This window comes from Triticum aestivum, chromosome 4A (genome assembly GCF_018294505.1).
Source record: "Triticum aestivum cultivar Chinese Spring chromosome 4A, IWGSC CS RefSeq v2.1, whole genome shotgun sequence".
NCBI lineage: Eukaryota > Viridiplantae > Streptophyta > Magnoliopsida > Poales > Poaceae > Triticum > Triticum aestivum.
The window spans coordinates 601,423,542-601,448,462 of NC_057803.1; the positions used below are offsets into that span (position 1 = coordinate 601,423,542).

At 44.8% G+C, this 24,921-nt stretch overlaps 1 protein-coding gene across 5 annotated transcripts in view; it reads right to left on the bottom strand.

The window, feature by feature from the left end:
- The window catches only part of LOC123087414 (uncharacterized), a 32,983-nt gene extending 8,620 nt beyond the window's left edge, over positions 1–24,363 (bottom strand). For 3 of the 5 annotated variants that reach the window (XM_044509422.1, XM_044509419.1, XM_044509417.1), the window contains exons 1-11: positions 24,145–24,282; positions 23,817–23,888; positions 23,544–23,691; positions 23,042–23,297; positions 22,643–22,862; positions 22,414–22,537; positions 21,862–22,074; positions 16,498–16,983; positions 8,610–8,981; positions 7,239–7,622; positions 6,744–7,130 (exon numbers count right to left, since the gene is read on the bottom strand). In XM_044509422.1, coding sequence (XP_044365357.1) covers positions 6,744–7,130; positions 7,239–7,622; positions 8,610–8,981; positions 16,498–16,983; positions 21,862–22,074; positions 22,414–22,537; positions 22,643–22,862; positions 23,042–23,297; positions 23,544–23,690 — 2,589 coding nt within the window. In that variant the 5' untranslated portion in view covers position 23,691; positions 23,817–23,888; positions 24,145–24,282. Of the gene's footprint in view, positions 1–6,743; positions 7,131–7,238; positions 7,623–8,609; positions 8,982–16,497; positions 16,984–21,861; positions 22,075–22,413; positions 22,538–22,642; positions 22,863–23,041; positions 23,298–23,543; positions 23,692–23,816; positions 23,889–24,144 lie in introns of those variants that run through there. The other 2 variants (XM_044509418.1, XM_044509420.1) reach the window with 2 other exon arrangements.
- Positions 24,364–24,921: the final 558 nt, after the last annotated feature.

Genomic DNA, 24,921 nt, shown 5'->3' on the forward strand with positions numbered 1-24,921 from the left:
CCGTTACTTTTGCTCTCTTTTTCTGGATAAAGGAAAGATCGGTTTGCATTAAGAAGGATATATGTACAGTCCAAATTTTTCTTATTCTTAATTGCTCAGGTCAAGATATTGCGTACTAGTAACTTAAACAAACAAACATGATTTATATTAAAAATGTAACAAAACTATACTCTTAAGCAATGTCTTTTAGACCCATATTGTTTATACCATGCTCCAAAAAATGCTTCATCTTTGGAACATTGATGATCCATAGGACACAATAACCTTGTCTGCGATAAAATTGGTATAGATGAGCGAAGCTAAATTGTGATGCTAAGTGCAGTTAAGCTGACTAGCCAGTGGTCCCGTAGCTCAAAATCATTGAAAAACAGAATTACATTGGAAAAAGTTGCGTCCAAGGAACTGCAATTACACACATCACATGTACCGAGTAGTCAAGTAGAATGTAATTCAGTAGGGCATATTGCAATGAGTTCCCGTGAATTTAAAGTGAGATCACTCGGAACAAAAAGATAAAGTAAAATAATATTCCCTCTGTTTCTAAAGTGTAGCTTTTGTGTAATAGTTGCACCTATATCCATGTTTAGAACGAAATATGAAATGCTAAACTTATTTAGGACAGTAAAACTGCACCTAATCCCAAACCTCTCACGTCCTCTACGTTTCTGGCCATCCGTTTTACTGATTGGATGTTTCTGGCCATCATATCTGTTGTATATATGGACCTCCATCAGACATTTCAATTTACACTTGTGCTTCAGTACATACTAGTGGAAAAACGGCTAGCCACAACTTCAGTACATCTGTTCTCTTGCGGATCAGTCAGAGAAATACGTTAATGATCCTTATTCTGATCATATTACATATTAATTAATGTAATAGGATAGTGACATCTAGCTATATGTTGTTGTGGTTCTGTACACTACTTGATCAACTACATGTAGTTCTGTCTTATCGTACTTCAAAACTTTCCCTATCCATCTTAATTAAGTGCTATACATAATTATCGTGGATGTGTTTTAACTAATGTTATATGTTTCCTTATTCTGGCATGCCAACGTCGCTCTACAATATATTTGATCAGAAAAAACGCTGTCACGGGCCACGACACCATTTTTCCGCTGTCGTGGTAGCGTTTTTTCCGATACTTTCAAAATAAATAATGGCATGCGGAGGAAATGCAACGCCTCCAAGGTTATTTATGGCATAGGGAAAATTCGAAACGCTGTAGGCACATATTATACTGCTGTCGTGCAACTATATCTAACGCCATCGGTATCTAAAATACTGCTGAGGTGGACTCCAATGCCGCCACCATTTCTTAATAATGGTGACATATTGGTGGCGCCGGGTGTCCACGCCAGCAAGGCCGTTTTTCCACGCCATAGCTAGGTTTTTCTGCACTTGTGGGATCCCTCCCCCCTTAATTGAATCAACGGTGGGGACTAAAACGTAGCCATTAGGCCAAGAGGGCATTTCTCAGCCCAATTAGCTAACTGTCCGCACGGTCCGCACGGTTCACCCGTGTCACTGAGAGAGGCCGGAGGAGCCATCATTGTGAGAGAGGGGCGAGCTACCGCGAACGGTGGCTGAGGGGTGACCATCCATTCTCTCGCTCGCTATGTTAAACCTAGACACACTGCCGCCCCGCCATCCCCATTCCTCTACATCATGGCGATCCTGCGCCCCTCCCCGAGTGCTCCTCTCCACATCGCAGCTACTTTTCCATGTGTAGCACGCTACGCTAAGCCGAAGTTCGTTGTCGGCCCGAAGGAGCAGATTGGGCCGACGTCTGCCGCCACCAAGGTCCCCACCATCGAGGTCTACCTCCTCGTCTACCGGCGTCATCTCAGTCCATTGCCGAGGTCCTCCCTGTGCTCCTCCACCCAACTCCTCATGCCTAACCACGCCACAGCATCGGTGCTACTCCGACCCAACTCCATGGCATCCAGTACCTCGCAACGCCGACAAGCCGCTCCTTCGCCCGCCTCCACCCATGTCCAAAGCTTGTAGGCCTCTGGGGGCCTCCCAATTGCCACCAACCACATTGCATAATTTTTTCTTACTTCTTTGTTGAACTTAGATCTCGGCGGATGCAATAAGTAGTTTGATTGGATTATACATGTTTTTAGTGTGTTAGAGGAATGTATTAGATACATTGTGTACAGGGTGGAACGAGTCGGCAAGTCTCATGTTCCTCCACACCCCAGGACCAACCCGTCCGACTCTAAATTGCGACAAAAGTATGTTTTCAACTAGAGCTACTTGTGGATGGACACCTCCAGCCTCACGGCACTCCATGAAAAGCTAACATAGGTGACATGGGCTTAATCAATCTGGTGGTGGTTGGGTTACTTTTATTATCTAATCTATTATGCCTCATCTCCTGGTAATTGTTTGTATGCTTACAATTTGGAATAAGTAATGATGTGATTTCTTGAATTTGCTAGTTTGTTGAAGTGTTGTTCACTTATATACTCATGGTACCTATGTATGACTTGATTTAGTGGGAAAAGGGTAGTTTTGATTAATGCATTCAAAGGGGCAGCTAGGTAGATAATTTATCCATGATCAGTTGGACAAATCTTTCTCCATTATAAGATGAGTCATTGTCCTTCCATGTGAGGTTTGTATACATATATATATTTCAATAGTTACTTTGAGCCACATGTATATCAAATATCTTTTGAGAGGTCATGCGGTTGACTTGAAACATTATTGTCTCTCTCGTGAGCCTCCTGAGTCCTGACTCCAGTTGGTACCACTAAAGATGGAAGGCTCGCAACTGATGAAACCAACCCTGCGTGGCCAGGTAAGTCGAATTGAATAAGTTATGGCAGATTCCCAACTCTCATAAGACTTTTATCTATGTTATGGCTTGATGTTAATTACAAGTTATGGTCCATCACATTAATTTGATGCTAATTGTGCAATTAACTTCTAATGAAGCTATTTTGTTTTCTCTCACTACATGCTCATGTTAGTGCTAGAAAATCCTATTTAGATGGTTTTGATCCTGATGGTCTCTGGGTTGCCATGAATGTCTTACGAATTTGATTAGCAGTGCTACTGATGTTCATGGCTTACAAAGGAGGATAAGCACATGACCTTCATAATGGTATTTTCTTTACAAATTTGTGAAAATTGTGTATTCAGGTAATTTGACACCGTATTCACCTTATGAATTTTTAGTTGTTATGACACTTTCTATGTGCTTCCTTCGCAAAGCGCTGAAGTACAGGATTTTGGCTTCTCCAATGATTTTTAAAGCGCTTTTCCAATGCCGATATGGCATATTTACACAGCTTGAGAGAAGAGATGATTTAGAATCCAGCTCTGTGATTGTAGCACCCTTTTGGAAAAATATGTTTCGTGTTGTTAGAATATGTGAAGAAATAAAATATTTATGGTAGTGGATCAGTTATAATTTCATATAAATAGACCATGCCACCTCTATTGAGGCATTGCAATTTCAAATTTCATTAAATGTTTATATATCCATCATTTTCAGATAAATCTATGGTTGTTTCTCAACTTAACGAGTCTTTTTTCAGCCAACTGCAAGCACTACTAGGGAAAAGCTTATATACAGATACTTATCAGTAGCGCTGGTTAAAACACCGCGCTACTGCTATCTGACAGTAGCGTGGCCTGAAAAGTCACACTACTGCTACATAAATAGTAGTAGCACGTCCTTCATAAAAAGCGCTACTACTATAACTGTTACACAGTTGCCGCCAGACTTGGTATAGTACTAGCGCCCTTCTAAGGAACGCGCTACTGCTAACAAAATAGTAGTAGCATGTTTTAAGGTGACAGTGCTGCAACTAAGAAAAGGAAAAGAAAAGAAAAAAAGGAAAGAAAAAAAGAAAAGGAAATTGAAGAAAAGGAAAAAAATGCAAGCAACAGCAGTAGCGTGTTTTCACCGAAGCGCTTTAGCTATAGCGCGTTTTCACGAACAAGCGCTATGGCTAACTTATCTATAGCAGCTATAGCGCTTGTCGGGAAAAAGCTCTACTACTAAGTTTGACTTGCCCCTATGCGGGCGTTCCTCCTTCCCCCAATTTCCCATTCTTCTCGCGTATCCCCTACCTCTCCCTCGCCACCCTTTCTTCCCTCGCCGCCCCTGCTCCCTCGCCGTCCCTCCCCGTCCCTGCCTCTGTCGCCGTCACCGATGCCGCCACCGGAGCCGCACGCCCTCGACGCCCCCGGAGTCACCCTCGTCTGCTTCTCGCCGCCCTGCCTCCTTCGACGCCCCTGCATCCCTCGCCGTCACCGGAGCCGCCGTAGACGCCACCGGAGCCACCCTCGACGCCCTCCGCGCCACCGTCTCCCCCAAGCACCTCCCCGCAACCGTTCCCCCGAGCACCCTCTCTGTGAACCCCCACCCCTCCTTTCTAGGTTAATTTACTTAGGTGAATTTAGTTATGAACCCTAGGACTTAGCTAGGTTAAGTTGGTTAACTAGGTAGGTTAAGTAACTAAGTGAAGTAGCTATGTTAATTTGGTTCATTAGGTTAACTAGTTAGGGAAACTAGGTTGACTAGGTTAGAGCAAAAATTTAGTGGTACTAGTAGATGTTAATTAGGTTAGGGCAGGAGTGGTACCAGTAGATGTTAATTAGCTGTTTTTTTAGTAAGGGCTATAGGGTTTCACTAGGTTAATTAGGTTAGTAGTGCTGCTAGTAGTAGTGGTACATTAGGTTAATTAGGTAAAGTTAAATGAATGACCTAAATGAATGTAATTAGTAGTTAACTATTTTTTTCATTTCATCATTATAGAGCACTAAAGTTAACTGAATTTTGTTCTATTAGTAGTTAACTGAATTTTCTTTAACTTATTTTTGAATTAGATGTTAATTAGGGCAGTAGTGTTTAGTTTAGAGAAAAAAAAATATATGAAAATATAAATTTCTATTAGTGTTGCAACTCCAGTAGGTTCTTAATTTGTATTGATTTTTTATTAGACAGAAATTTAGGACATAATTTGAATTGAGTTCTTGTGTTCATAATGTGAAATTTAGAATAGAAATTGAGTTCTAGGGTTCATAATTTATATTAGGACATAATTTTTATTAGGACAACAATTTAGGAAAGAAATATGTAAATGTTCTAGGTTTCTAGGGTTCATCCATCTATATTTGTTTTTGAATTGAGTTTGAGAGAGCATGAGATTTGTGTAGATTTTCTTGAAGTGTCAAACACTAGGAGATGCAAATTTGAAGTGGTCAGGTTATATGCAAATTCCTCAATAGTGTTTGCTCATGTATATCTATTGTTGTAGTTGCTTATGTACAGGTTCTTAAGTGGTCCTATTATATGCAACATTGAAGTGGTCCGATTGTGTCCAAGTGGCCTTTTGTTGTTTGCAGGGAATGATTCCGAGTGGCCTATGTTTTGCCGGAGTATTGATTCATTTTCGTTCTGGCAAATTTTAGGCGCCCTATTTGTCCAATTTGTAGCAAATGTCATGTCGAAATTTTCCGTGAATTTCGGCATGACTTGTGCTATAAATAACTAGGAAATATCGAGTGCCCGGTATTTTGTGTATGATGAACTTTGTTATTTATGCTTATGATATGTTGATTCTATTTTTGCCAAGTCTGTCTCTTTCTGTTGCTCAACTATATATGTTGCATATCATCGACTCATGTGATGATGCAGGTGCATAGATCATCGATGACGAAGAAGTGCTATGCCAGGAGTATACGACAAGTGGCCGGAGTGTCAGGCCCAGCTGTACCGGTTTCCGAGCGACAACCTGTAGTTAGTTTAGGTTCACACTAGTGCGAGAGAGGGATAAGAGAGGGATACGAACCGACGCATCAAGAAGTACTATATTATGTATGATGGGACATGTCATGTAACTTCTATAGCTATATCGTGATTATGATGTGACAACATGATTTGTGTTGGATGATATGAGGAGACTATTATGTGTATGATATGATGAGCATATTGCATGTTTATGATATGATTAGAATACTGTATAAACCTGTGCAAAAACATTGCAAATACGCAGCAAAAAAAACATATGAAAAAATATAGTACTAGCGCTCTTTAGCGCTGGACACGAAAAAGCACTTAATAGTACAGAAATAGCGCGTGTCAAACCGCGCTACTGCCAAATGTTAGCTGTAGCGCCGTATCTATAGCACGGTGCCCCGCGCTACTGATAGCCCTTAGACCCGCACTACTGCTAGGCTTTTCCCTAGTAGTGAAGTATTGCTACTATGCTGGGCATAGTGGTTTTACTTAGTACTAATACTTGAAGCTATACCTGCACCATTCATCCTAAATTCCTGGACTCTTAGGTTTATCGAACTGGAATTTTTCCTTTTATAATTATTACTTTATGTTGGCTCTAAGAACTAAGACTTTACATGCACATAGTGTTTCTTCTTCTCGTCATTATTCTTTTTTATGCAGCTTACACAAATTTTATTACCTTGAGCTTGTTTGTAATAATTCTCACATGATTTGAGGGGTGATGCTTGAATGTAAATATTTTTGAAATACTCCTACCAATATTTTGTCAAAATGGACGGGCGCGGCAACGTGCACCTATCATGATCTAGTACTCATTAATCTGTTGTCTTGCCTGTGTACGTCTATTAATTGATAGGCAATTCCACTGCTAGAACCATCGTGATTAAGAATAGGATCAAACTCTTGATATATCTTCAGATGTGTTCGAATGGGTTGGGAGGGAAACCCTTGTAAATTATATATTTAGTAAACTCACCTTCGTATAAACTATGGGAAACTGCTGACTCTCTTCATCACTTATATAACCATATAGATCTGTCTCCTCGATGCCTTCAGTCACAACGCCATTCCACACACCAACCACATCTGTGCACGACATGTCATGTGATTCATTTTCCTTTGGTACCCTTATTACCTTGAGTTCTTGTGTGGAGCGTGGTGCCAGGATTCCTCGGATTGGAGTTGTGATGTAGCATGCTGAATTGCTCTTCCGGTACCAATTGTTGAAACCTACACGGTGATCAGTAACATTGATTATTTTAATTGAGCACATCATAAGCACCCTCTTGGTTGGCATGAACGGGAAGCGGAGTTGGGGAGGATCGAACTGAATCAATTCGTCGAAGGTGCTTAATGAGCTTATCTACAAAAAAAAAGAGAAATAAATTCTTCGAGCGGCCGTAATCTAGTGTTTGCACAATATATAATACACAAATTTTGAACCGTTGTACTACATAATTCAGGTACTTGCCTTTTCAAAGACTATGGGCAACTGCGTATTGCCTTTATCAAACACTAAATCAGTGAGGTCACTGGCTTCGGCGCCTTTTGTCACAATCATGTTCCCAATAAAGAACTTGTCTTCCCCCTGTATAGCTTCTCCTAGTTCATTTTTCTTTAGTACCCTTCTTACTACAAGTCTTTGAGTAGATCTTGGTGGCATGATTCCTCTCTGCGGTTTTGTGTAGTATGATGCCAAAGTTTCTTTGTTGATATAATTACCAAAACCGACAGAGTACTCTGTATTGTTGACCATATTAATGGAGCACACCATTGTCTTGTTTGGCATGAATGGGAAGCAAAGCTCAGGTGGGTCAAATCGGATCAGCTCCTCTGAGGTACATGGTGGGCTTGTCTGCCAAAAAAATGAGCACACGGGTACATGCATTAATATGTTAAGGCAAAACATCGTCCTCACTTCACTTGTACTTGAATAAACCGATCATGATGGAGCAAAGTTTTCTTAAAAAAGAGGGAAAATCCCTTGGCCTACGCATCGTGTGATGCCCACTGCCATATATTATATTATTAATTATTGATTATGGTGCAAAGTGGAGTATATTATTAGTTTATCATATAACAATCATGACAAAAGAAATGGATCATGGCTGATTTGTTGACTCAAATGATGGTCTACCATCTTGTTTTGCTTTCGCACTAAGCTACTAACCGGGGATGTGTATAAAGTACGTAGGACTATGGCCAATGGCAGTAATATTAATGGTCATGCTCCAAGCGATAAATTTAATAAAGGCTAGAGAAATTAAGTTAAGTGCATTGGATCCTATAAATCAATAAATGTAATAGTACTCCATCTCTTCCAGTTTATGGGGCTTATCTCAAATAAAAGGTTTTTTTGTTTTACGAGTCTCATTTTCATCGCTCTCCATCACACCTTCAGATTTCAAGGTGCATTAAATCGGTGCATGCAAGGATTAAGAGAAAACTCGCCAATGCATTCAAAAGATTTGGGTCATGCATTGCAATTAATGCATTAATAAACATAAATTTTTGAGCAAAATGAGGGTATTAATTGAGTACTTTTGCAAACTACAAAAAATATTCCACCACTCATCATCTACCTTTGTGAGATTTTTGAACTAAGCCTTATAAACCGAAACGGGGGGAGTATTATTTTGAAGAAAACATAAGAGGCTAAACACACTAATATTTAGAAACAGGCGCACGGATCTCCAAAGGGGAGCAAAAATAATAAGATTCCATTTCCTTGGCAACCACATGGTTCAGGATGTGACCCGTTTTTAGTTGTAGATTGTTGAGTAAGACAAAGAAAAAGGTAATAAAAATTAAAAATTATGCGTTGCATGGTTAGGGAGTTCACCTTGTTAAGAACAATGGGCAACTTTTTACGTTCATCATCACCTAAGTAATCAACAATGTCGCTGGCTTCGACACCTTCAGTCACCACGCGGTTCCACATAAAGAGCTTGTCATTGCACTGCATGTCTTGTTGTTCCATTTCCATTGGCGACCTTACCACCAATAATTTTTTACTGGACCGTGGTGACAGAATTCCTTTGTCTGGTTGCATACTATACACCACTTTATCACATATGCTGGCATTGAAAGCAACGTAGGAATCCGTAATGTTGACTATAGAAACAGAGGACATCAGGGTCTTGTTTGGCAAGAAAGGGAATCCGATCTCAGGGGGATCAAACTGGATAAGCTCATCTAAGGTCTGCGACCTTATCTGCAAAATGAGCATAAATATGGATTACTCGTATATGTAGAAACATGCATGAGAGCACATCTTCAACATTTGGGTCCTGCTGAAATAAATAAGTGAAATGTACCTTTAGTCCATTATTACTACATCCTTTAGACGACAAAGTGGGGAAATGGTCAGATTTAGGCCATAAACTCGTTTATTTGATTGAATAACGCCAAAACCAATTTAGGAAGGCAAAACCAGACCACGTACATCAATGTTAGAAGATAAAAAATGCATGGTGTGGCGTGGGAGTCCAAACCCACAAACCCTGAGGGCAAGATCTCTCTCTCTCTCTCTCTCTCTCTCTCTCTCTCTCTCTCTCCACACGCCCTGAGGGCAAGATCTCTCTCTCTCTTCATTGCTACCAACAGTGCCAGCGGAGCAATGGCCATGTCCGACACGGCCTGCTCGCGGGACCGATGGCGGAAGCTGGGCGACAACCCTGGACAACCGATCTTGTGGAGGCTCCCTCATCTGTGCAGCAGGGAAGTTAGGTGCAGCGAGCAACAAGGTAACGCAAGGACTTGCCCCCATTGCTCATTTATGTCACTAGCGGCAGCGATCGCCGTTCATGCGCGGGCAGCAGTGTCGTGTGCATTTGTTGGATGGAGCTCCAACGTTGCGACAAAACCCGGATAGCGCTCTCTCTCTCTCTCTCTCTCTCTCTCTCTCTCTCTCTCTCTCTCTCTCTCTCTCTCTCTCTCTCTCTCTCTCCCTCCCTCCCTCCCTCCCTCCCTCCCTCCCTCCCTCCCTCCCTCGGACGAAGCTGGAAGGAGAAGACAAAAATAAATTCCAGCACACAAACGCCTCGCCGCACAAACGGCGCCTCGGCCGCATGAACGGCCTAATCTTTCTGGGCACATACCCGGGCTCGGCACATACCGACACCCGACAGCATACTGTGACTCGGCTCATACCGGCACCACACCCACACGAGAGACTACTCGAGACTTGTCAGCGCCCCCGACAACGGGGACCCACAAGGCAGCGACGACCGCACCCACCAGGCTTCTCCAAGACCCACTCGGCCCAGGCGGCCCAACCCAAGAGTCCATGGGCCAGAGTGGGCCAACTGAAGCACCCAGCAGCAGCTACTAAAGGAGATGCGCCCGAGAGGAAGGGCATCCAGTGGATCACGGCAACGGCGGCTCGGCTCTTATCCCCTTTCCCCTTCCTCCTCGCCACGAACCCTAGCTACCACATTCGTGTAATCGCCCAATCGCCACTAAATAGAACTTCTGTGAGGAATTGCTGCTAGTAATCGAGATTTCCCCTACCATATCTTATCATCTGGTATCAGAGACTAGCCCTAATCCCCCCCCCCCCCCCCGCTCCACTCTGGACCAGCTCATCGAAACCCGTCGCGTGCAACAAGTGCGTTCTCTACTAACTGCCATGGATCCATCGATCCAGGCATTCCTCGACTACGTCGACACCAACATGAAGGCCCAATCCAAGGCAATCGCGGAGATACAGCTCTCGACGGCCAAGATCGACGAGCTTGTCGCATGGCGGCCCAATCTGGAGAAGCGGGTCGCCGATCTTGGTGATGCGGTGGCGGTGCTTCAACGGGCACAGTCGCCGTCGACCATGGAGGGCGAGGAGACGCGGGCAGCCGCACCGAACCATGCCCCACCTGCGACGATCGGCGCCCACATGGGGGCCGGATCTGGCGCAGTCGATGTTCCACACGGGCCAGTGAGCCACGGCCTGCTTCATCTTCCATGGGGGTCCGCGGCGGCGTCCTTCCAGACCCCGCCGCCAACCCCGGCAATGGGTCAGTACAACGCCTTGACGGCGTCCCCTTCTTCTCTGTCTCCGTTTGCGCACGCCAGTCAACTTCTCTCCGGGTTGGGGCAAACCCACCCATCCATCTCGTTCCCGCAGTTTACGGGCGACAACCCGAACCTGTGGAAAACACTATGCGAGTAGTATTTTTAGATGTTCGTAATCTCACAGTCCTTTTGGGTGCCGATGGCTGCGCTGAATTTTTCTGGTTCAGCATCGGCGTGGTTACAGTCAATTCAAAAACGACTTGCTGATTTCAATTGGGAATCATTTACCAGTTTGCTTTGTACCTGCTTTGGGCGTGACCGGCATCAAACGCTGATTCGACAATTCTACACTATCCGCAAAACTTTTACAGTCGCTAATTACATTGAGCAATTTGAGTTAATTATAAATCACCTCTCATCTTATTCGGATACTATTCACCCATTCTACTTTTTGACTCGTTTTGTCGAGGGCTTGCGGAAGGATATCCACGCGGTGGTGCTCGTACAGAGCCCCCCCGATCTAGACATAGCTTGTGCTCTGGCGTTGCTGCAAGAAGAAGTGGTGGACGGGGCTTTCAGCACATTGCCGCGGCCACCAGACACGACACCAAGGCCGGGCACACCTATGCCGCTGCCGCTACCTCCAGCGCGCACGGTACCAGCGGCACCTGCGGCCGATCGCCGCGGTATCGACGCCACCCGTGCCGATGCATCCAAGCTGAAGACACTCCGGGATTACAGGCGAGCCCAAGGCCTCTGCTTCAAGTGCGGCGAGAGGTGGGGCCAGGACCACACATGCCCCACTTCAGTGCAGCTACATGTCGTCGAGGAGCTGCTCGACTTGTTCGGCCTCGACAACATCATCGACACGCAAGTGCCACCACCAAGCAATGCTGACGACTCCGACATGGCCATCTCCCTATCTGCGATCACAGGAGGGGTGTCCCCGAAGGCATTCCATCTACGCGCATGGATTCAAGGGCACGAAGTGCTACTCCTGGTGGATTCCGGCAGCTCCAACTCGTTCGTCGACGAGCGTCTGGCTGCGACACTCACCGGTGTCCAACCTCTACCAAGGCCCGGTCGCGTCTACGTCGCAGATGGCAGCGAGCTCACTTGCTCCGCTTTCGTCCCCAACTGCTCCTGGTATTCTCAAGGCCAGGAGTTCTTCACCGACTTGAAGGTTCTCGCTTTGGGTACCGACCATGCCATCTTGGGCATGGATTGGCTCGAGGAGCACAGTCCCATGGTCGTAGACTAGCGCGCTCACTTCATTGAGATTCCTACACCAGCCGGCCCACTTCGCGTGGCCGGCCACGACGCGTCTGCAACAACTTGCGAGTCAATCAACGCAATTCAGCTGCAAGGACTCTGCGGCCGAGGCGCTATCTCGCATGTGGTGCATCTGTGCATGGTCGTGCCTGCGCCAGCATCTTCAACACCAGTTCCTGATTGCATCCAGCGCGTCCTCGATGAGTTTCCAGATGTTTTCACCGAGCCAAGAGGCCTCCCTCCAAGACGTGCATGCGATCACCAGATACCTCTTATTCCTGGAGCCCAGCCTGTTAACATCCGGCCGTACCGTCACAAGCCAGAACACAAGACGGAGATTTAAAACCAAGTGGAAGAACTACTGAGATCAGGAGTTATTCAGCGAAGCACCAGCCCCTTTTCTTCCCCAGTCATTTTGGTCAAAAAGAAAGATGGCACGTGGCGACTCTGTATCGATTACAGACAGCTCAATGCGCTTACAGTGGGGCCAAGTACCCCGTGCCCATCATCGAGGAACTCTTGGATGAATTTCACGGCGCAAAGTGGTTCTCCAAATTTTATCTCCGTGCAGGTTACCACCAAATCCGTCTGGCACCAGGGGAGGAATGCAAGACCGCGTTTCAGACGCACCAAGGACACTTTGAATTCAGAATGGTTTCATTCGGACCCGCAGGCGCACCAGCCACATTCTTGGGAGCAGTGACCACAACACTCAAGCCAGTTAACCGAGTCTGCGTATTGTCCTTCTTCGACGACATCCTGGTTTTCAGCTTCTCATTAGAGGAACATGCTAAATACCTGCGGTAAGTGCTGGCGCTGCTGAGAAAGGACTGCTGGAAAGCTAAGATGAGCAAGTGTGTCTTCGGTCAACGGCAAATCTTGTACCTGGGCCACACCATTAGTGCACAGGGCATGTCCACCGACCCCTCCAAGATTGCAGCCGTGAAGGACTGGCAGGCACCGACAGATGTCAAAGGAGTTCACAGCTTCTTAGGGCTCGCAGGCTACTATAGGCGATTCGTCAGAAACTTTGGTGTCATCGCACGTCCCTTGTTCAACCTGCTGAAGAAGGGAGTACCATTCCAGTGAACATCTACCACGGAAACAACCTTCCAAGTTATGAAGAAACAACTTATCTCAGCTCCGGTCCTGGCACTGCCCAATTTCAAACAGCCATTCGTCATTGAGACAGACGCTAGCGACTGCGGCATTGGGGCAATTTTGCAACAGCAAGGGCATCCTATAGTATTCACGAGCAAGGCACTCAGCCAGCGGTATCAAGGCCTTTCCACTTATGAGAAGGAATATCTCGCTATAGTAGTAGCGGTGGATCAATGGCATCCCTACCTCCAGCATGCTGAGTTCGTCATTCTCACCGATCAGAAAAGCCTGATTCACCTGGAGGAACAGAGGCTAACCACTCCATGACAGCAGAAGGCTTTTACCTAACTCCTCGGCCTGCGATATCGCATCAGATACAAGAAGGGCGTCGAGAACACAGGAGCAGATGCTCTATCGAGGGCGAACTCAACTGATTCTCTGAACATCATTACTTATTGCATACCAGCTTGGCTCGAAGATGTCGTCAACATTTACAACAACAATCCACATGCCTCTCGTCTCCTTGAACAGCTGACACTTCAGAAGGACCCGAAAGGCCGTTTTTTCTCTGGAGAAAGGGATCATCCATTTCCGTGGCAGAATTTGGCTGGGAGGAGGCACGCAGATACAACAATGCATCATTGGTGCTTTCCACGACAGCCCGATGGGGGGGGGGGGGCATTCCTGATTTCCTGTGACGTACCGTCGCATCCGGCGTTTGTTTGCGTGGCCCAAGATGAAGGCGCATATCCTGCAGTACGTGCGCTGCTGTCAAATCTGCCAACAAGCCAAACCAGACTGGGCTTACTCCAACCGCTTCCAGTGCCCAGTCAGCCATGGGAGATGATATCAATGGATTTCGTCGACGGCCTCCCCCAGTCCAGCAAGTTCAATTGACTGCCAGTCATCGTGGACAAACGTACTAAGTTTGCCTACTTTCTACCTCTTGCTCACCCCTACACGGCAGCATCAGTCGCGCAACTCTACCTGCACCAGGTCTAAGATCCACGGTCTGCCAGCAGCAATTGTGTCTGACAGAGATCTGGTGTTCACAAGCCACTTTTGGCAAGAACTTTTCAAAGGGGCAGGAACAGAACTGTGACTAAGCACTACAAACCATCCTCAAACGGATGGGCAAACGAAAAGAGTCAATCAATGTGTTGAAACCTTTCTGCGCTGCTTCACACAAGCATGCCTGCGATGCTGGAGCTTTTGGATACCATTGGCACAGTTCTGGTACAACAACGCGCATCACTCAGTCATCGGGATGATACCATTCAAAGCCATGTTCGGCTATGAACCTCGCCACTAGGGAATCACAGCAGAAGGTACATGCCTAGTATCAGAACTTCAATCTTGGCTTGATGAGCACACCATTGTACAAGCTCTACTGCAGCAACACCTCAACTGAGCGCAACAGCTGATGAAGGACCAAGCTGTCAAGAAGCGTTCCTTTCGAGCATTCGAAGTGGGTGACAAGGTTTACCTCAAGCTGCAGCCATACATACAATCTTCTGTCGCCCCAAGAGCAAATCACAAACTGGCTTACAAGTACTACGAGCCTTTCCCCATCATCGACAAGATCAATGAAGTGGCATACAAGCTGCAACTGCCTCCGCAAGCAACAGTTCACCTTGTGTTCCACGTCTCACTCCTCCGACAAGCTCTCCTCCCTGGTACGACTGCTGAAACTCATCTTCCACACTGCCTGGATGAGCTCGCTGTGCCGGAAGCTGTTCTTCAGACCCGCTGGCGCAAGTACAAAGACGGCGTCCATGAGCAAGTGAAGATACAATGGTCAGCTGCTTCCAATCTGGGCATCACTTGGGAAGATAAAGCAAGCTTAATGGCCCGGTTCCCGCATGCAGAGGCTTGGGGGCAAGCCCCTTGCCAAGGAGGAGGGGATGTCAGCACCCCCGACAACGGGGACCGACAAGGCAGCTACGACCGCACCCACCAGGCTTCTCCAAGACCCACTCGGCCCAACCCAAGAGTCCATGGGCCAGAGTGGGCCAACTGAAGCACCCAGCAGCAGCTACTAAAGGAGACGCGCCCGAGAGGAAGGGCATCCAGTGGATCACGGCAACGGCGGCTCGGCTCTTATCCCCTTTCCCCTTCCTCCTCGCCACGAACCCTAGCTACCACATTCGTGTAATCGCCCGTGTAATCGCCACTAAATCGAACCTCTGTGAGGAATTGCTGCTAGTAATCGAGATTTCCCCTACCATATCCTATCAAGACTACATCTCTCCTAGCTACTCTACCCTCTACACAATACCAATACATGGCTTATATAGCCGGACTCACACCAGGCCAGTGGCAACACACACCACTAACCCACGTACGCATGTGCTACACCAGCCACTACCACATGACCCGGCCACCACGTTGGCACTAACAACATGCAACTAACTCCTTGAATCACTCCATGAGGACGCCAACTAACTGACCCATGCATGGCCCAGCCGCTGCTCTCGGCCAGCACACCAACACTGCGCCAACTGACCGAAGGCACAGACGCAAGTCTCGCAGCCAACTCATGCGGCCAGACGACGAGCCTCCATCCTGCATGTCAAGATCATTCCTAACACCGCCTGCAGTTCAGATCCGAGGCTCCGGAGGACAGTTCTAGAGGCGCTCGGCCCGTGCTGTGCGTGGTGCAGATTGGGCGGCCCGTCGACATCACTCGAAGTTGGAGGTGTTGCGGCGATACGAGGCTAAAAATTCCCAAATACTACACTAGAACTATCTTTTCGCATATATTTGACTCTGGAGTTTCATGTCTTACATATCAGTAGGGTTAATCAACCTATGGCAGCTTTCTAGGAAACTAGGTGTCACAATGAACCAGACACACAGATGACTAGACATCTAGATCATGTCTTGCATAGAGATGACCAGCTAGATTAGCTGATCTACTTACAAACATAGTCTGATATACATAAAACTTACAAATGAATAATCAAATCAAATACATCACATTGAGGATTAGTTACTAGTTGAAAACCAAGGTGACAAAATTTGGAAGAACCCACATTGATTAGCTGATCTACAGCTCAATGATGAACCTTGATTTATACAAATTTTAAAAAATGCATAAAACTCGTAGCTGACATTATCAAATGAAAGAACCCACATTGAGGAGTAGATTTCTAATGCTAACCAGGAAAAACAAGGGGACACATATTTGGACAATTCCATGTTAATTGATTATTAGTTTTTTTTCTCAAAGGTGATGTTGTTATACCATAGAATAATGCTGAACATGCTTCGAATACTTAAACAATTTTCTTCTCCTAAGGATAGAATTTAATTATTTGCATCCTTAATTTAGTAACTGAACAAACCTTGGATTTTGCCTCTGCTAACGCACTGGATGCCTCTAGACTCTTTAGATTTCCTGTACCTGAAATTGTTAGCATCTCAAGTGGCAGATCCATGTGGGGCTCACGAGGCTCATGCGTAACCGTCAGATTCACCTCATCAACCAATTTACCCTTCTGTTCCTTGAACATATCTTCGGTTATATTCTCAGATGTATTCAATTTGGTGCTCCGCACAGCGAAATAGCCAGTGTGATGCTTATCTTGTGGTGCCTTGTCTAGTGGTTGCAATGTTATGTTGACAGTATAAATGGATCGTGGTGCCACAATGCCTTCGGTTGGTTCTATACAATATGGAAGGGGGCTCGTCGTGTGGATGGAGAAGGCAATATAAGAATTTGTCTCATTCGTCAGTCGAAGTGAGCATGACGTCTGCTTGTTGAGTTCAAAAGGAAAATGCAACTCGAGCGACTCAATTCCAAGCATGTCATCCTCTGGGTAGGGGCTTATCTGCAAGAATAACAAGATGCATTGCCACAATGAGACACACTTCTCCAAAAACTCGTGTGTAAGCTCTAAGGAGTGAAATAATAATTAAGGGATTAAACTTTTCTTCAGCTAGCAGATCCCCAACTTAATCCGCTAAAAAAATTGAACACAAATTCATTTGAAACAAGCATTTCATAATTAAACCACAGTACTAGGTTAACATCAAATCTTGCATAATAGAACAGTTTGTTACCTAGTACATTACTACTACATCGACACTGAACTCGCTAAAACTGTTGGAACTCGGCTCTCAGGATCGATCACATCCAATCAATACGAACGCACACAAAAACTAATAGCCAAGGACACGTCTCGTACCCTTAAATTCCTCTTTTAATTTTCTGTTTTTCTCAACTCCACGTGGTTACAAATCTCTAGCCCTGCTCATGTATATATACACGAGCAGCCGGCCATAGAAAACCTATGCGTACTTGGACTCAACTTGGCCTAAACTAGTACTCACGACCTGACTATTAGTCCTAGCCGGATTTTACCTTGGCGTTTACCTGGACTACTAGTACTCACCTATGTACGTGACCTAGACACAAACACGTATAGGAAACTAACTCCAAACTAAACAGATTGCAACTTAAGATTACCTAACAATCTCCCCTTAATCTTGACTTGTCATATCTTCGTACTCCTTCTGATCTTGGCTCGTTGTAGATCCACGACTTGACGATTCATCTCAACGTATGATCCAGACTCTCATTCACGCTGCCATGTGGACTACACCACCCACATCTAACGAATACATGCCAACGGATCACACACGGTCCCATGTAGAGACAGGTCCTCATTGAAGAGGCCCCCCTTTACTGGTCCTCGTCCCACTATACGCTTGAGCTTGATCTCCACTTCACGTCTTCGTCATTGGTGCTATACCACATCAGACAGCCCATCGACCATGACACGCTTCATTTTCAACTGATCCTCACAGAGATGAGCACTTGGACATGACGACGACGTCTCACTGACACAACGACGACCCGTCGCGCAAACTCGCACAACTCCCCAACTCATCTATCCTGCGAACGATAATCTTGACGACTTTCCGGCACCGCACCTCAGCACCACCGCTCCCGTCAACAATCTTCCTTCACCGCCTTGCCGACGATAGCTCGCCGTCTCCCTCCATGTCGCTCCGCCAAACGACAATTGCCCGATCCTCCTCGTCGCTGCACCACCCAGCGACCACATTGCCTGCCCCAAGGCGCTAGTAGGTCGCCACCCCAGGGCAATCGCAGCTTCCAAGCCTTGACCTAGCTCTGATACCAATTGTTGGAACTCGGCCATCAGGATCAATCACATTCAATCACGACGAACGAGCGCAGACAAAAACTGATAGCCAAGGGCACGTCTCGTATCCTTAAATTTCTCTTTTTATTTTCTGTTCTTAACCTATTGTTGGGATTTCGTCCACGGATCGATCACGTCAAATCACAATGAACACGCGCATGCAAAAACTTTTGCCAAAGGCACGTGTCGTGCCTTTCTTTTCCCTCTTTTTATTTTCTATTTTCTTGCACCGGTGTTACAAAAGTCATGGCTTGGCTATGTTTATATACACAACCAACGCAGCCTTACTAGACCGTGTCCTACACCTACACGAACACACATGATACAAATCATGACCGGACTCTCCTATGACTTGGACATGTACCAATGCTCATGCAGTTGTAGTACTCCCTCTGTTCTTGAATATAAGTCTTTGTAAAAAATTTACTATGGACTACATAAGAAGCAAAATGAGTGAATCTACACTCTAAAATGTATGTATAAACATCCGTATGTGGTCCATAGTGGAATTTCTATAAAGATTTATATTTAGGAATGGAGGGAGTACTACTTAATACTAATTATCCTATAGCCTAACCACAGCCGGACCCAAACAGCCAAACTAACCTTGCTAACGTACTAGTACTTGGACCTCACCTATATACATCTAATCAATCAAGATTACTCTAACAAAAACATCACTACAGATTGATAAAAAAACTCCACATAAGAGGAGATGTTGATCACCCTCGTATCAGAGGGACCGGCCTCGTCATCATTGGTGGTAGGACAAGTCCACGACATGGGAGCAAACACCCCGGCGTCCTCCTCCTTGTCGTCGGTGATTTCGCCTTTGCTCGCACAATCCTGTAAACTTGACATCACATCGAATGCGCTCGATCATGCGCACGCTCTCCACAATGACCTCTTCGTCGCCTTGAGTGCGGCCACAACTTAGTCACCAGGGGATTAGCCCAACCAGTGCTCCCCGGTCTCGTCCACGCTATTCCTTCGCTTCCTCGACTGACGGTGGCGCTGCTCCGCCTCGGTCACAGAGAGGAGGCGGATGCCATTGCCCCCGGCCGCCGCATTAACCACCTCAAACCTGGCTGTGAGCTCAGAGGCTAGCCGGCGGCGATGCGTGCACGCGCTCCTTGGCGGCGATATTTGCATGCTGATCGCGTGTGAGCATCTTGTAGGTTGTGATCTTTGTGCACACCATGGAGGTGAAGAGATCGGGGAAGACAGCGACACAAATGAGTTGGGGCCGACAACGGGGGGAGGGGGGGGAGGGTCGCGTGGAGCTCGAGTAGGAGGGGTGGGAGCTTGCGGAGGAGGCACAAGGTTGGATGCGGCAGCGAACTCGCGCTTGATGCCGACTGCGACGACATACCCAATTGGTGGCGGTGGCGATGGAAACGGGTTGGAATAGGTGTGGACTAGGGTTTGGGGGTGCGGCATTGACATTTATACTCGATGGTGGTCGAATAAGGCGGCGCGCCGGCCGCTCGGCCATTACTGTGGGAGACAAGCGGCTCCTCACTTTTAGTGATACTTGTCCCTCTAGGACTAAAAATTTGGAAATGGGGCAAGTTTTTAGGGTGAAGTCATATAATCTTGATGCACGAATGGTTTAGGAGATCCGCTAGATGGGTCTAATTCCTCAAAACGAATTTTTTTCGCCTCAAAAGCTAAATATACCTTTTGAAGGATCTGCTAGAGATGCTCTAATAAGGTAGAAACCAAAAAGGCTTCATTGAAAGAAGAAGAAAAAAAATGTCTTTTGCACCACGCATGAGTATCTGCAAACTGGTGTCCTTTAGGGCAATCAAGGAATATGTGGATGGCACTTAAACATTGGTTCGTTGCAACTGGCTAGTATAAATAATGCAACTTGCTCTCGTATATATGGCTGCATCTGCGTTAGGGAGCATGTGTTCAAGGGTCATCCCCTACAAGGCAGCATCATCTTTCTTAGTTTGTCTCTTGTGAAATATTTACATATAGATAGGACGTTATACCATTTTACCCAGTTCTTCTCTTAGGCTCCATCTGCCTTGACAAGAATTTATACATTTTACTGTAGAACGTCGATAACTACCACACGTGTGGCAGGAAGAGAGACGCACCACACGTATTTAAAGTAAACAAATTGCCATGTCATCGCATGCATGCACGTGAAAATCTTAAAATGTTTTATCTCTTAAATGAAATATCTGATCGACGATCCGTTTTCACCATTAAATCCATCACGGCGAGATCTTTCGAACCTAGATCTCATATTAATATGTTTTGATAACTTTTTTTTAGGTTAAAAGTTGCTATATCTATTGCACATGAATTGCCATGGTGTTTACACGGAAGTTGCCATGATATGTTACAGCTATTTTCTTTTATATTTAAAAGTAAATTTTGACGTATTAGAAAACAGGGAATTAAGAAACTAGACTTGCCATTAAAAATAAAATAAATTTCCATGATACATGCACTTAAAATTGCTATGGTTCATAAAAAAATAATTTTCATGGTCAAAGTAATGGAATTGCCATGGTCAAAATACTAAAATTGCCATGCTCTATAAACTAAAATTACCACATGACTACTTTAGTGTAACACTATGCCAACTACAGTGTAAACATCATGGCAACTTTTGGTTAAAAGAAAAAATTTGTCGAAACATATCAACATGGGATCTAGTTTTGAAGATCTCATCGAGACGGATTTAATGGTGAAAAGGGATTTTTAATCGGACTTTTTAATTAGGAGATAAAACATTTTTAAGCCGAAAAGCAAAAAGATTTCCGCTGATGTCATCTGTTTTGATGTGACAGAATGAATGATACCCGAGGCGTTTGGGCCATGTTGCTTCGTGCCACACGTGTGGGCGTTAATATTTGCGTTATTGTATCCTTTTCCACTTAAAAATTAATCCGGGTAAAAGTGGCTTCAAATCAAGAGGCAGCATATTGTTGCCAAATCATGACTTACATACCAAACATAAAGTACGAAAAAAATCTGGTAAATGTGGGCATTTAATTCTCTCTTCCTTCCGAATTAGATTGCTAACAGACAACCAGCTTTCCTATAGGGGAAAGTTGTAGTTGTGCTGCCGTGTACCTACACCTCTTATCTAGACCATTCATTTTTGCATCAAGATTCATGCGTACAAACTTCTCCTTTTTGTTTCTCCTAAACTAGAAAATATTTGAACTTGAAACTTTGTGAATTTGCTCAACATCAGATAAGTACTACCATGCGCAGAACTATGTTCGGATTTTTTTAGTAACTCAGAAATATATAAAATGATCATTCGAAATTTTTAATTGGATAAATTTTTATGCATCAAAAGAATAGGAAACATTGTATTCATAGAGTGGTACTTGTGTGGCATTGACCTGCAAAGTTTCAATGTCAAATGTTCTCTTGTTTGGAAGAAACAAATAAGAGGAATTACTAAGAAAACACAGATCTTGAGTACTTGGGAGTGTAGAAATCCACACTAGAGGAAAGAGTACAAGTCTAAAGCTGAATGGGTCTCCTGAAAGGAGCACATGAGCTTACCTGCCCAACAGTAGATTCATCGGCGTTGCTGATTTGCTTATCTGTGCTTTCTAGTTCATTTATATCACATATTATCTCAGATATAAAGGGCCTCTTATAGGGGTCACTTTCCTTGCAGAGTAGCCCAATTTCGATAACTTTAGCTACTTGTTGATATATGCATGGTGTTTCTTGCCCTGATATATTCCATCTATGCCTCCATCTTCTAAGTACCTGCAATTTACAATATACAATATTGACAAAATATTTAAAGCAAAGTAATTCATATTACTCATATTAGTTGAAGTCAACAAAATGCTAGTGATTCCATGGAGACTTCTGGTCAAACTGAACCTAGAACGGCAGTCTGGATAGGTTCTGGACCAGGCGGTCTTTTAAACTTGTGTAACTTTGGCTGCAATGGCCCAGGTGAGTAATAAAACTTGTTTCTTGCAAAGAGGCATACTTTTGTTGATTATTGTAAAAGCTAATTTCAGTCATCATGGAACAGACATACTTTTGCACAAATCTTTATAAGGGGGTCATCCGCACAACGGTATAAAACAAACTCACATTATTTTTATCAGAAATATGCCTCTGCCCTGTCACCAGTTCGATTATTATAACACCGAGGCTATACACATCAGACTTGACTGATATTTTTCCATGGAGTAGATATTCTGGAGCACAGTATCCCCTGCATGACAAAATGGCGATTGTTTGATGCATTATGAAAGACAGAAAATGAAACGTAATGAAAGATACCAAAAAAGGTAGTTTGTTCTTTTGGTATTTTTCTCACGGTGAAATAAAGCGGTTTGTACTTGTGGTTCTTGAACTTTCGTCCATTCTCGATAACCCAAAATCAGTAATCTTGGCCATCATATCATTGTCTAATAGTATATTAGCTGGTTTCAAGTCCATATGAACGATATGCCTATCCATGTGAAGATACTCCAGTCCCTTGCATATTCCTTTGATTATATTATACCGTGTATTCCATGCAAGTCCCCTTAATTCATCTGTGGAACAAAACAAAACAAAAAACAAAAAAGGAGCATGACATCTTTCCCTTGATTTGTGCAGGCGAAACTTCATACAAAACGATGTAACTGTTAATCCGCACAATTTGTGGACCTTAATTGAAGAGTAGAAGTGAAAAAAGAGAGAAGAGTTGCAATCACATTCCATGTTGTGGTACCTGTAATATATTTATCAAGGCTTCCCTTTTTTATGTACTCGAAGCATAGTAATCTCTCTCTACTCTCAGCGTAAATGTATCGTCCTTCATATTTCAGTTGTTTATGTGTTGTATTGGAGCAGAAGCCAAGAAACCGGACTATATTCTGATGGTTGACCTGCATCAGGCTATTGACCTCCCGACGAAATAGTGTCTCATCAATCGTCATGTTGTTCATAATCCTCTTCACAGCAACTTCGTCATTTTGGAGGACACCCTGTTCAAAACTGCATCATGTTAGAGCATGTTTGAATATACAAACAATTTGTGAGAAAACTTGGTACTAGTTTGATTACAGCCCAACTTTGGTACTGTATACCACCAAAAAAATTTGGCTTGGCAGTATACCACAGAAACATACTAGTACTATTTTACTATTTTGTGAAAGTAAAGAAACTGTTTTCCTTGCGTCAAAAGAAAAATGTAAGTGTAAACCAAATTTTCTCTGAAAAGTAAAGTTTACCTTGTACACCACTGCGAATCCACCCACACCAATTCTTCGCTCCTCAGAAAAATTTGCTGTAATCTTCTCGAGAAGGGAAAACCGTAGATCCGTCGGTTTCATGCTTCCGTCAAGTATACTCTCCAGCACATTGCATTCCTCCTCCATCCTAATTAGTACATGGAAACAATGTGTGCGTTTTGGAAATTACCAGGTAAAATTTAGCTAGCAGAATTGGACATAGATGCTTAGATAAATCCACCATGAGAAGCATCCAAGAAAATCAGTTCGTACCTACGCAAACTTGGGCTTGTTGGTGTTGATTCTTTGTTTGGAAATAGCTAGGCGGACTTGCCACCCGGTGCACTGTTGGTGTGGTTAACGGAGAACAAAGTAATTAGTTGCAGAAACAAAGGTGCATGCTTTGTACTACAGAAATCGTAGCCTTTCTACCATGCTACGCAAATTAAAGCTTCAGAAACTTTCTAGTACACAAATCAGAATAAAAGCTTTCTAGTTTACAAATCAGATTCAAAGCTTGAGACTAAAAAACAAAACTGGAGGTTCTTTTCAGATCTGAGGAAGAGGCAGTAGCTGGGACGAAGAGGAAGGGGGTCCTCACCTTCTACGGCCCCGGCGCAATGTTGGAGGAAGCACCTCTTGTGAGCTGACCGTCACGGCCGAGACCAGAGAGAGAGAGAGAGAGAGAGAGAGAGAGAGAGAGAGAGAGTGGTTGGGGTGGGAGTGACGGCAAGGGGTAAAGGAAGGAGGAATTAATAAATCTCTATCGCTGGCGCTGTGGGAGGGGAGTCATTGAAGGCGCGTCAGATGGAGGGCCATGTGAGGCCGACCATGAATTTAATCTCTCACGCTGGAGCGCAGTGAAGGCCGTCAGATGAGATGGGGGAGCGTACGCTACGCACCTTCTGCCGGCCGGTGTGGAGGAACAGGCGAGCTAGCGGTGGGCTCCGGCCACCGCAATGCAGAGCAGACCAAGGACACAGCGGAGGGGGGCCTCCTCTCCTCTGAAGGCGTCCGTGCCTTGTCCATCTCCGGAGCAGTGAGCTTGATGGCTTCACTTCCGTCCCCGACCCCTGAGATTCTTCGTTCTTCGCCACAGATTTTTTTTTATATGTTATAGCAACTCCAACGGGCGACCCAAATGGACGACGATTTCATCCGCTTTTTGTCTGTTTGGATTGGCCAGACGGACACGGACGTCCACTTCCGCGTTTGGATATGCGTATGTGCCCAACGCTCGCCCGACCTATTTTGACGGAGCTGGAAAAAAAACGGTGCAAGCATATTTCAAATGAAAACAACTTAATTAAACATTAAGCTGGCCAGGAAGGCCGGCGAGAGTCCACGTGTCCACATTAGCATTAAAAGAAATTTAAAA